Source organism: Adiantum capillus-veneris, chromosome 17 (genome assembly GCF_014529385.1).
Source record: "Adiantum capillus-veneris isolate H3 chromosome 17, ASM1452938v2, whole genome shotgun sequence".
Classification (NCBI taxonomy): Eukaryota; Viridiplantae; Streptophyta; class Polypodiopsida; order Polypodiales; family Pteridaceae; genus Adiantum; species Adiantum capillus-veneris.
In genome coordinates this window covers 77,095,346-77,109,078 of record NC_140947.1, presented here as the reverse complement: position 1 = coordinate 77,109,078, position 13,733 = coordinate 77,095,346, and the positions used below count along the sequence as shown (strand labels likewise).

Below are 13,733 nucleotides of genomic sequence, written 5' to 3'. Positions count from 1 at the left end.
TGCAAAACAAGTGTCCAAGGAAAGACTTTCATTGTCACTCATAATGTTTGGCATGCTAGAAAGCCATCCATCATTAGAGCCATCCATCGCTCATTGTTATTAATAGCTATTTGGTGTATGCATTATTGTCGTAAGTAACACCACATGAAACTAGATGATGAGTTTAAACCATAGGTTGGTGAGTTGAGATCTTCCATTTATCAAAGATGGTATGCAAACTCTATTTGCATGTTCCAAAGAGAGATATGTACTCTAATAACACTTGTAGAGACTTTGTTACCTCTTTTTAGTGGCAGGGATAGGTTCCATCTTTGATACCTTATGCATAATTGCATGCATGAATGGACACAATCTTGGAAAACTCAAGTGTATGTAACACAATGGTGTTTCTTCCAGTGTAAATAAAAGATAAAAATCCCTAGAATGATGGTCATATATGTGGAAATCAAGATATGGGTGTGCATCGCCCTCATGCATCCATACAAGGAGTCAAGAGACATATATCACATAAAATAATGCAAAGTTGTCACATAAGTTTGAGCTAACGTACATAAGATGTCACTTCATGTTGAACTACATATACACACTAAGCATAATCTCCAAAGATGATCAATATAGAATTGCAAGAAAAACTTATCTTGGCCAAAGCACCTTAGAGCTACTACCTCAATCTCTAAGAATAGAGAGAAAATTGTCCAAGGTACACAAAGTGCAAGGTTTAAAGAAATTGTTTTTACAAAATGTTACAACTTAGTGCCCATCGAATGCAAGCATACAAATTGTTGGAAGATTCATTGCAAAAATGAGTGGAGAACATGGCTCATTGCAAAATATTGTGTGCAACACCAACCATCTTATATATAGATAATAGTATTTACACAAGTTTCTCTCGCTTAAACTTTACATAAATTGAGTATAACAAAAGGTTGGGAATCTCAATTACTTTTGATCCTTACAAATTGAAGGACAAATGGAAGGCCTACAATGTATTCCTTTACATTGGAAACTCATTATCAACAAGTCTTATGTTCACACTTGAAAGTGACCACGGCTAGGTCCAAGGCCATTGGCAAATGCTTGGTACTTGAAATTTTTGGTTGATGCAAGTATGTGTTCCATTGTATGCACATGCTAAAGGTGCAATGAGAAGGAAGATAGCTAATTAGTAAAGCTTTTCTGATCAACAAGATTTAATCCCTCATGCCAAATGCAATGAGGTTTGGGATGCCACGTTCAATCCAAGCTTGTGTAAATGTGCAAATTTGATGGGCAAGATTTCAGTTCTTGACTGAGAAGTCCTTTTTTGTTGGTAGTCTATGGTCATGTATGCCATTGTGTGGGGTCATTGTATGTTTTTTGAAGTGTTCCTAGTGTCACTAAAACAAAGTAGCAGCACATAGTACACAAGTTTGATGCATTGTGTTGTGTTGTATGCATTAGTAGTTTTACTTTATCTCAATTCGAAGTTACTTCTATGAGCACCTATTTGTATGTATTTATGTTGTTATCTAGCAACAATAGTTTTTCCCCACTTTGTGTATGATCTTTGTATAACATGGCCGATGTGCAATGTCGTAATGACATTAACTCACATCCCGTTATTAGTTATACATCTTGATTTGGAGCCAACCTTTCTTGATACTCATGCAAGGGTTTCCTGAAGTCTTTTGGTTTTGGAGACTAAGCATCTTCACAAGGCGGAGTAGATACTTAACACTAGCCGAAAGTTCCTTGAGAAGCTCTCACATGCCTAAATCGATCAATCCTTTCAATTGTTTTCATGCTCAATGCCTTGCATACACATTATGCACCTTTTTATGCCTAGCTACATCTAGAAATTAGTATTTTGTCAGTTTAATGCTACTTAATTAACATATATATTGTACAATATCATCAAACTCTCCAAGAACTTTATTGTTATTTGATTATTTAATGCGTCTTTGCATAGTGGTTATTGATTGAATTACGTTCAAAATTTAAAAATAATTTTTTGTCACAAATTTCTTGTCATGGTCATACCATTTAGTGCTTTTAGCTATCCAATTTATCCATCATTATATGATTCTTAGTTTGGAGAGTGTGATCTTCCATATAAGAACGTTAGATGGCACTAGATTATTGTTAACATTGACAAATGGAAATAGCTGGATGGACTTGCAAAATCTACTAATATTTTCTTTTTCAAAGTGTTTTCGCAAAAAGTTTGTCACCTACATGATAAGTATGAGTGTTGCAAGTCAAGTTTATTGACTAAAGATGTTCACAAACCTTAACATGAACCTTGTAGGGATCATATGAGTGTTCTCACAGAGGATTGCAATACGACGATGACTTCAAAATGTATGGCATATCACTCACAACTTGCCTTATGAGAGTTCTCACAAAGGATTGCAATATGATGATGACTTTAATATGTATGACATCCCTCCCGCAAATTGCCACATGATAGACTTGACTTGGGCCCTATTTCGTTCTTTTGAAGTTTCTAGGTAAATAGGTATGCATTGAGCACTCTATAGGTTAAAGCTCTTGACTACAAATATTGCATTGAACTCATTTATTTGCCCTCCTTTGCCACCTCCATTAGAGATGTTTTTTGTCGCCAAGGTGTGATGCACTCAATCATTTTTCTCCTACATTTGTGAAATAACCTACATATACATAGTAGCTCTTGGTTTTCCATGTACTTTAATTTCCTTTACCCTTATGAACTCCTTGCTATGTTGGGCTATCATTGTTTGATGAAGTTTGTATGGGTGGCATGATACACTCTCATGCTTTTGATTTTCATCTAAGTTCCTCTATCAATACTCTATTTCCCTCCGTACAACAGATGAAGATATAAAGGATCCATGTCCATCCGACAAAGAATATATGTACTCATGTACTTATCTCAGCATACCAACCATAATCTCTAGTTTCCTAAGTCCGCTAGTACTATCCAGGATGGCTCTACTCGATGTAGTGTGCCAACTCATCTATGTTTAGCCCAAAGAGAGTGAAGGAAAGAAAGCAACCTTACTTCACACACATGTTTGACATAATCCTCTAGGACAACATACTTTGTCAAGAACTCCAAGCTTATAATCCCGAAATTGTCTTTGATGAGACCCCTAAAACTTGTTGTCACTCAAGCATCCTATGTTAAAAATCTTTATAGACGCCTATAAAGCAGCCTATTTTTACTCCTCGACTCCTCTATAAGGCACTTGAGAATTGAAAAATACCTACTGTCACAAAGATGGGTGTTACCAGCATATGTAAAATTCTCTCCGTGGACATCAATGTGATTGGATGCTCTCCCATGTTGTAATCTCTACTTTATATCATGCCTTTGGTGGAGAACTAGGGGTAGGTTGATCGAGGCTTTACAAGATGCAGGATACGTGGATAGTTCGGTACATGCTGTTCACTGCATATAAAAAACTATGTAATAGGTGTGGGAAGGGCCCAGTCTACACAAAGAGCTCTCTCTCTCTCTCTCTCCCCCCTAATTTCAAGGAAGTAGATCTAACAAGTGTGCCCTCTTATAAGCATCGATTAAGTCTAGTAAGAATATGCACATCTCGTCTAGCCTCGCAATGGAATAGATGGGCCAACAATGTGGTGAGAACTAGAGGGGTACATGTGAAGTAGATCCTCTCTCACATCTCAGAGAGACTCAAGCTCGTGTAAAATGGAGAGTAGTATTTTGCGGCTATCGAAGGGATAATGATGTTTGAACAAGGGGCCAAGGACAGTTTGTAGGTATCTATGATCAACACTGATAAGGCACTTGAGGATCAGGTTGGACTGCCGTTTGGAGAGAGCTACAAGTGAGCAAGATAGTAGGCTTGATTTTATGTGGGTGAGGATCTGCTTATATGATGCACAAGTGATTCCTGACCACCCTATGTTACTTCGTATCTAGAGGTTATTCATATGCAAGCAGGATGGACAACTTCACTCATCGAAGGGCAAATGGAGAGTTGATCATTCCCTAGGATCGTTCCCTAGTACGCAGACTCCCAATAAAAATTCTCACACAAATTTCTCCCATAGAAAGGTTTGTACCCTCTTTTTCGGGTCTGGTGTGTCTTTATCACCAAAATGACTCTCCGATATCCATCACCTCCTTGAACAAGCCTAGATGTGTCCATAGTTATAGCTCCAAACAAGAATTTTAGGTCCAAGGATATACCCTTTTCCTCCATCTTGTAGGCCACAAGTCCGTAAGCAACCAATCTTCAATCAGTGCAAACGCCCCCAATCCCTATAGACGGTCTTGTCACATAGTTCGAGGCATTCGAGCGCAGCTGCTTGGAATGAGACTTGACAGAGCTTTGATAAAAATTGTACCTATAATCTGGGCATCAGCTTTTGATAGATGAACTTGCAGCACCTTAACCAGTTAGACGATATAGTATCGATCTTCCATGCTCAATTTGATGCGCAATAACAAGGAAATTGTTCATGCCATAACCATCTGATAGAAGTATTGTGATTTTTATACACTAACAAGGATTTAAATTACAACAGAAGCATGTCTGATCCAAGAATGACTTCTTTATGACAAGAGAGTGCAACACAAGGAGCAACACCGCCATGCGTACTATTGCATAACACCATTGACAATGTACATTTCTTTGCCATGCTCAAAGGGCAGCAGTAATTATACATACTTAAGAGACTACTTCGCTAGAAATTATTTGGCATTCAGGGGATGCTACCAGAGTACAGCCAAAAGACCAATACTCCAGGTCCTTCCCCACAATTATAATCCCCACAAGCGGCAAGTCCCTATGCGCATCACCTCTTTGACTCCCCATGATTTTGTAAAGGGCGTTGCAGAATAGATATATACACCTGCATACAAAAGCCCTTCTCCTCTATACACAACAAACTCATATTCATACCTGGAACGCGTTGCTAGACAATGCAAGCATCCATTCATATCTCGTATTACCCCGTGATACTTGGCGCTCTTTTTATGAGACTGGATGTCAATAACAGGATCGCCAACTCAAATGAATCGACAATCTACGCAAGACACCCAGTTTAAAACAGATTGCGAGCTCCACATCAGTTTATAGCAGATTGTTGACAGTAGTCGTGACAGAATTCGTTCTTTGCAAATCCTGGCATAAGATACAAGGATCTCTCTCTCTCTCTCTCTCTCTCTCTCTCTCTCTCTCTCTCTCTCTCTCTCTCTCTACAAAGGCCACTGATTTTTATTGCTTAAAAAGTCCCTCAAAACACCAAAATTGCGCCGATTCTAAGGGGAAGTACATCACTGATCACAAAGCAGGCCCGAAGGCAATAATCTGGAAACTGTAAAAACTGGAAATGACTAGCCACATGGCAACTGTAAAAACTGAAAGCCAAGAGGAAAAAATGCCCTGGCAAGCTAAGTGGAGAGAGGATGACATCAGCCTCTGAAAGATACGCACTTCCACCAAAAACAAAGTCCTTTAATGCAAATCAAACACCGGAACCATTAGAGTGGTGAAAAGGACAAGGAACATCTGCAATGGCAAGAGCTCGAACATTGGGCAATGCCTGCCAACAGGTAGAACCTGAAAGCAACATGCAACAGATAGACAGAAAGAAGAGAGCTATCGGTGACGAATATGAGGGAATACAAGGGCATGGATTTCATTTTTGATCTATCGAGGACAAAGAGAGGCAATTATGGTATCAAGACCATTATGGACCGCTTTAGCAAACAAGCTCATTATGTACTAGTCAAGCAGAATATCAAGACTGATCGTATGGCAAAGCTCTTCTTGGTTCACATATTCAAGTATCTTGGGATGCCTACATCTTTTGTTTGTGATAGGGACCCTCGGACCCTCGATTGAGCCTCTTCTGGAGACCTTTATTTGAAAATATGGGACAAGTCTCAATTGCATAAGATGCCTGCTAAGAAAACCTCTACCCAAAGCTTAGTATGAGGTACTGACATTTTCAGATTTTCAAAAGATCAATGAAGTCTCTTTCTGACCTCCACGAGGTGGGTGCTGGCATAGTGGATTGATTTTCCACTGGGACGAACAACTCCCAACCTTAAGCAACCATTCTACTTCCGACTACAATAGCCGCTTAAGGTTTAGAGAACTGCATGTGCTCTACTTGTATTATCAGAGGCACAAAGTTCGAGCCGCTTGAGCTGCTAAGTTAGTTTTGCATGCTTCGGCTTCGGCTTCGGCTTCGGCTTCAGCCATTTCCAAATTAGTGAAATCCAATCTGTTTGTTTACTCGATCTTCTTAAATGAGATAGATAACAAGGAAATGTCAAATTTGTCCGACCTTGAGAAGGAACGACGTGAATTTTTGCAAGCTCAGGCTGACTGATTCTCAAAAGGCTTACCAGGAGAGTTAACTCCTCGACGTCCTAAAGGTCACACGATAGATTTGATTCCAAGAAAAACGCCACCGAACCTGCCACCTTACAAAGTAAGCAGAACCAAAAATGAAGAGATTATGAACCAAGTGAAAGAATTGTTGGAAAAAGGATTAGTTCAACCCAGTACCTCACCATTTTGTTCCCCGTGCTTTTAGTTTTGAAGAAAGATGGATCTTGGAGAATGTGCATTGACTACAAGGCTCTCGATAAAATCACCATCAAGAACATATTTCCGATACCCAAGATCGATGATATATTGGATAGGTTACAGGGTTCTACTTGTTTCAGTAGAATCGACCTGAAAAGTGGCTATCATCAAATCAGGATTGCTCCTGGAGATGTATACAAGACCGCATTCACGACGTCCTTTGGTTTGTACAAGTATTTGGTGATACCTCTTGGTCTCACTAATGCCCCCGCAACCTTTAACAGGATGATGGACAAGGTTTTTTGAGTGTATAGGTCATTTGTGGGCACTTTTTTTGACAATATCATCGTGATTCTCCAAGAATGAGTATGAACATCGACAACACCTGCTACAGGTATTTCATGCACTAAGGCAACATCGCTTGGTGGTGAATGGAAAGAGGAGTGAGTTTTTCTTACTAGAGATTCACTTTTTGGGACACATCGTCTCTACGGATGTGTTGTCCCTCTCATAGGAGAGGGGATCTAGCCAAGACACCGTCCGGATGGGCGTCCAGTGTCCGGGCGGACGTAGTGTGAACCCGGCTAGTGTGGCCGGCATTATTATAAAAGGGGGGCCAAGGCCTCATTTGCAGTTATCGACCCCCACTCGCAGAGTGCCAGTAGTTAGCCCGCGAGGCTAGGAGTACGCGAGGTCACCTCGAGGAGGTGAGGCCGGGTGGTATGGAACGCTCGGTCTTACAGGTGCACGCCTATATCCTCGGACGCTCGCCCCAACACGGGGGAGCTGCCAGATGGTGGCTATGCTCGGGTGGTTCATCCGACGCGTGTCTGGAGGCGGTCCGTGTAGCCAGGAGATTCTCTCCTCTCCTCCGTTTCATGGTATCAAAGCCGGTTTGGTTGCACAAGGGATCGTGTGCACACCTACATATCGGTTCGAGTCGGGAAACATCGATTTCGTGTAATTTTTAGTCATTAATTGCTGAAATTTCTTGTTTTTTCTTCTCATATGTGTGTTTGCAGGTGCAAATTAATGCTCTATCAAAAATCAGCAAAAAATCAGAGGTTTTTTATTAAATTTACTAGTTCTCTATCTTTTGATAAGTATACGACAGCTTTCAAAGAAGCGCTCACCTTCTGCAAGGTGGATTCCACGCATGCTGTGCACATGACACATGTACCTGCTGGGATTACATGAAGATTACCGTTGGGCCTTAATCAAGGACAAGGCCCCGATTGACATCGAGGATGCAGTGGCAAAGGCCAAGATGGTCCATTTGATAGATGAAGCGAATTATGAGAAGAAAAGAAGTTCAGACCATCAATGCGGTGAGGGCGCTTCGAAAAAGCAACCTCGATTCCAGCAAAAGTCAAAATCACCGCCGAGATCTTCTCAGGAGAAGAAGAACGCCAAAAATGCTTCAGTTGTTAATGCAATGAAGAAGGGGGCTTGCTTCGGATGTGGCCAGACGAGTCACCAAATCAAGGATTGCCCCAAGAAGAAGACAAAGAAACCACAAGGTCGTCCTTCGGTTTAGATTCACGAGATCTCAGGTAACTCTCATGTCATTCAAGTTGAAATCCATCATTTAGCGCACAGTTCATGCACTAATTGTACTTTTAGCACCAAAGTGTTTGATAAGCACGATCTTCTCCGTTTCCCCGGGAAGATCAATGGTCACAACACGACCGTACTCCTTGATAATGGAAGCTCACACAATTTTGTGGATGCAAAATTGGTGCAGAAACTGAGCTTGCGGACGTAGGACAGTGACCATGAGTATCGCGTGAAGATGACTCGTGGCGAGGATACGGATGTATGAAATCGGATGGTTCCAGATTTGTCGCTCGAGCTAGCTGACTACAAAGTGAACCTGGATTTCCACATCATGCACCTGGATAGAGCAGATGTCATTTTAGGAATTCCATAGTTTAATGTACATCACTCTCTTGTTTTTGTTAAGCAGGACATGCCTCATGTATTTGTGTCTCTTTGCAATCAGAATTCTGTAAATAATGGTTTTGCAATGCCAATTGTTACTGATTTGGAAATGTATAAACATACAAAGTCTTTTGATATTGACTTTTATCAATGTGTACCATCTGCTTGGTTTGATTCATTAGAGCTTGGTACTTCTGTCACTAAATTTCGTAAAAATGTTTCATATTCTTCTGCTAAACTTGGGGATTCCGACGAATCCAACTTAGCATTGAGTTGGTGGCTGGTAATCAACCCTTCTCAAAGCAACCCTATCATTTTAGTAAAACCGAGGAGAACGAGATTCAGCGGCAGCTGAAAGATTATCTCGACAGGGGTTTTGTTCGACCAAGTAAATCCCCGTGGAGAGCGCAAGTGTTTCTTTCTCGAAAGAAGGATAACACTATGCGCTTCTGCGTGAATTACAAAGGGTTGAATAAGCTCACTGTTAAGAACAAGTATCCGTTCCCGCGTATGGACGATCTGATAGATCAGCTCCATGGAGCGCTTTACTTTACGAAGATAGACATGCGATCAGGCTATCATCAGATATGGATCAAATTGGAAGATATTCCTAAGACAGGTTCCGTACGCATTATGGTCACTACGAGTTTTTGGTCTTGCCTTTTGGTTTGACCAATGCTCCAGCTATGTTTCAACAGATGACGAATGATCGGCTGAGACCATTTTTAGACAGCTTCGTTGTTGTATTTCTCGATGATATCTTGATCTACAGCCGAAGTTTGTCTGAGCACTTAGCGCATATACGCGTTGGTCTCGAAGTACTGAGAATTGAGAAGCTTTATGCTAAGGCTTCCAAGTGTGAATTCTTCAAGAAAGAGCTTCTGTACTTGGGTCACATCATTACTCGCGAAGGAATTCGCGTCGACCTTGAAAAATTGAATAAAGTGCGAAATTGGCCCATTCTGAAGAATGTGCGCCAAGTATAGTCCTTTTTAGGCTTTACAGGATTCTTTCGCTAATTCATCAAGGATTACTCTAAAGTTGCTCCTCCGCTTACGTAACTTTTAAAAGGAGGGGTGAAAGGACCGAAGACTTCGGGTCCTCACCGTAAAGGTAATCCCCATGTTGTCTGGAATAAGCGTCTCGATGAGAGCTTTCGGACACTAAAGCACTTGGTGACTACTGCTCCAATATTGCACATTGTGGATCCTAGCAAACCATTTGTGGTTGAAACGGATGCTAATGAATATGCCATTGGTACAGCGTTATACCAGGATGGACGTCCTGTTGCATTTGAAAGTAAGAAACTTTCTGACGTCGAGATGCGTTATCCAACGTATAAGAAGGAGCTTTACGCCGTAGTTCACGCCTTGAGGAAATGGCGACACTACTTGTATGGCTCTACGTTTGTTGCATGGACAGATCATCACTCCTTGCGCTATGTCTGTGATCAGGGTGATCTCAGAGGCCGGAAGGCTAGATGGGTTGAGCTTATGCAAGAGTTTGACTTTGAGATCCATCATAGAAAAGGATACAGCAATCGAGTTCCCAATGCACTTAGCAGGATTCCTGAGGTTAATGCCTTGTCTATGGATGAAATCTCGACGGATTTCTTCTCTCTCTCCAACGGCTATGTCGTTCCAACAGCCATTTTGGCAACATATGGAACGGGGTCGAAGCGGGACATGACTCGCGTACAGGCTTTGCTCATCCGAAGACCCAAGTGAGTCGTGATGGAGAGACGAGACAGCGACAATATTCCATTAAAGGTGGACTATTGTTCAAAAATGGAAAAGTCTGTGTGCCGAAAATCGATGAGGTTCGACAAAGGATTTTGTGCGAATGCCACGATGTTCCCAGCGCTGGGCACCCAGGCATCCAGAGAACTTTGGCTTTGGGCAAGCGATATTTCTATTGGCCCTCCCTCTTACATACAGAGCTATGTGAAGAGATGCGCTCAGTGTCAGGTCAATAAGGCAGAGCGCCTTAGGAAAGCTGGCCTGCTACATCCATTGGAAATCCCAGATGCCAAGTGGCAGAGTATTTCCATGGACTTCATCGTTGGTTTGCCAAATACTAGTCGGGGCAATGACGCTATTTGGGTTGTGGTCGATAGACTCACAAAAATGGCGAAGTTTATACCAACGAAGTCAACAGTAAAAAGCCATGAGTTGGCGGTTTTATTTGTCGATAAGCTTTATAAGCTATATGGTCTGCCAGAGGATATCGTCAGTGATCGAGATACTAAGTTCACTGGCCGACTTTGCCGAGATGTCTTTGCTCATCTTCAGACGAAGTTGATGATCTCATCTTCTGACCATCCTGAATCCGACGGACAAACTGAGAGGATGAATCAGACGTTAGCGGACATGCTGAGAGCCTATGTCTCTCACAGGCAATCGGATTGGGAAAGGTATCTCCCATCGTAAGAGTTTGCCTATAATAGTAGCAAGCATTCTGCTACTCGGTTTAGCCCGTTCATGCCCTGGATTTGAGCCCAAATCCCCGATTGCTACTGGCTTAGAAAAAGTCAAGGAGCGCCAGGCTCGTGATTTCTTGTATGACATGCAAGAAATGCTCGAATTGGCTAAGGATAGTATAAGAATAGCTCGTGATTGAGTCACTACTTTTTTTTTCCGAGAAAAAGATGCTTCTACTAGTTACTGAAACTGCCCATAGGGCTACAACCACCTCTTCAAGAGAGGGCTACAACAACCATGGTGGGGAGACTCTCCCAATGAAAAAACCAGGATATGTACAATGGGGATAAAACAAGAAATGGAGGGAGGGAAAAGCCACACAAGTGGTCGGTAGTGCCATCCGAGTACACCCTGGACCATGGTGTAGAAAGGCCCAGGACGCCACAGTCAAAGGAAAGCCTCTCTGCGCTCCCGCATGCGGTCGGAGCTGCCCTGTAGTCTCTCGAGCTGTCCTCTGAGAGTGTCGATCAGCTCTAGCCAAAAATCGCGAACAGTCTCTGCTGGTGACACAGGGCGGGCCTCAAAGATGCGGAAGCAACCGGCCCGCCAGATGAACCAGAGTGTCAGGCCACTGATGAGCTCCCAACACTCCTCTCTCTCACTGCACCACTCCTGTGGAGTAAGCTCTGTGGCAGGCTGTAGTGTAGGTCGCCCCTCCTGCATCACTATCATCCTGTTGGTGGAAGATAGCTCAAACTGGAGTGCCGGGCCCGTGAGGGTAGACCAAGCCGCTGCTCCCCAAGTGTACTGTCAAGCCGTGGAGAGAGCAGGCATCAGCCGAAGAACTCGAAGCCACACCTGCTATGCCGAAGGACAGTCCCAAAGACAGTGACGCTGACTCTCCACAAGATGGTCACAAGCTACACATGCGGCAGAGAGGCCACTATGCACTAGCCAGCTCCCAACTGTTGTAGCTCTGTGTGCGACCAGCCATTGAAACAAGGTGACTCGCCTCGACTGTATGGAGTCCCACAACCTCTCCCAGAAGGCTGCCAAGAACTCAGCTGTGAGACCCTCCTCCTACCAATGAGGTGCTGCAGCGGGGCGGGCCTCTCTGTGTGCTGCTAGTATATGACGTCCCAGTCGAATAGTGTACTGAAAGAACGGGACACCTGGGTGGTCTGCAGAAGAGAAAGGGTCCCTCTAGAGCCATCACCAAGATCCCACTGTACTCGTGCCAATGGACAGTACTCCCAAGCCAACAGCCTCCAGTGTCCACTCTATAGAGCTACTGGGTCAGGATCGATGACACAAGTCCTCCCACACATGCCCACTACTCGGATCTTCTGAAAACAGCACTCTGCCACCTGCGGGGACTCCACTGCAACTCGCTGTAAGCGTCTCCCACCCTGAAGTCTCTAAGCAGGCCCTGACTGACATGAGAACCTCCAGTCGTATGAAGGCTCCCATCCACCTGGGTGCTGCTGGCTCGAGAGACGTGAGCCACTCAGCTGGAACTGCCTCTGACATGTCCTAGCACGTGCTCTGCACCCCTCTCATGCCCTGTAGCTGGAAACCCTGCACCTCCTTTGACAAGCATGAGAACTCTAACCAATCACCTAAAGAGCGCGCTAGACCCGCTGCCATGGGACCCCAGGAAACATGAGGCCAACTACCAACCAAGTGGCCTCTCTAAGTGCTAAACATGGGGTTCCAGACAAGGGGCTGCCGTAGGCGCTCCTCCGTGCAAGTAGGTTGTCGCTGCTCCAAGCCTCGCCGCAAGAGCTCCAAAGAACGAAGCAAACTCACAGCGAAGCGGTCCTCCAATCTCCTGCTCAAACCAACTCTGCGCATCTCTGTGAAGATCCATCTGGTCGAAGGTCGCCAGGGGCCTCCAGCCTGAGGCACCCTAGTACGAAGCCGCTGAAGCAAGAACTCCTTCCAGGGCTCCTCACCTAGAAGAAGTCCTCTGACTATGAAATTCCCAAGAAGGGCTCTGCTCTGCTGTGTTGAGTCAATGATCCCAAGCCCTACCTGTGAACAAGGAAGAGTGATAACCTGCCAAGCCACTTTGGCTGGGGCTATCTAAGTGTCACGTCCTGACCAAAGGAAGTTCCTGATCAGCCTCCCTACCTGGCTGATACAAGAACTCGAGAAGATCCAGCAAGAACTGATGTACCACATAGTCACCAACACCTGGTTGGCCACTACTACTCTGTCAGCCAAAGAAAATCGTGTTGAGCTCCAATGTAACAACTTCCTCCTGATAGACAAGAGGAGGGGAGCAATCTGCTGCTCGAGAGACAAGTCCAAACCAACCTGACAGCCCAAGTACCGAGGGAATCCACCTAAAACCCTCTCCTGGCATCCAATCGAGCAAAAGAGCACTACCAACCGAGAAAGCCACAGTCTTTCTCCAGTTGGGCAGTGCGCCCGACGCACAACAGAAGGTCTCCAGAGCCTGCTCACACCTGTGAAGGTTGGCCTCCTGGCCATCTAAGTACAAGGCTGAGTCGTCGGCAAACTCAGCGTCCAGTAGCTCATCTCCCCCGAATAGGGAGTGCTAAGCCCCGTAGACCAACCTGCTGCGACACCAAAAACCTGCTCATCGGCTTCGCATAGAGCAAAAAGAGGAAGGGGCCAAGAGGACAGCCCTGTCTGACCGAACGTGTGAGCATGAAGCGATCACCTCTACCTCCTGCCAAAAGTACCTGACTGTGAGCCTGTCTGTACAAAGCTAACACCCCTCTGATCCAAGCATCTGAGAAGCCCATCCTGCGTACAGTGCCCTCTAGAAAGTCCCAGTCAACTCTGTCGTATGCCTTCTCAAAATCAAGAA

At 44.1% G+C, this 13,733-nt stretch overlaps 1 protein-coding gene across 1 annotated transcript in view; it reads right to left on the bottom strand.

Annotated features, from left to right (window-relative positions):
* Positions 1-4,525: 4,525 nt before the first annotated feature.
* The window catches only part of LOC147437519 (E3 ubiquitin protein ligase RIN2-like), a 92,720-nt gene continuing 83,512 nt past the window's right edge, over positions 4,526-13,733 (bottom strand). The window contains exon 12 of the mRNA XM_086487044.1: positions 4,526-5,117. Within this exon, the coding sequence (XP_086343170.1) occupies positions 5,067-5,117 (51 nt within the window). The 3' untranslated portion in view covers positions 4,526-5,066. The remainder of the gene's footprint in view (positions 5,118-13,733) is intronic.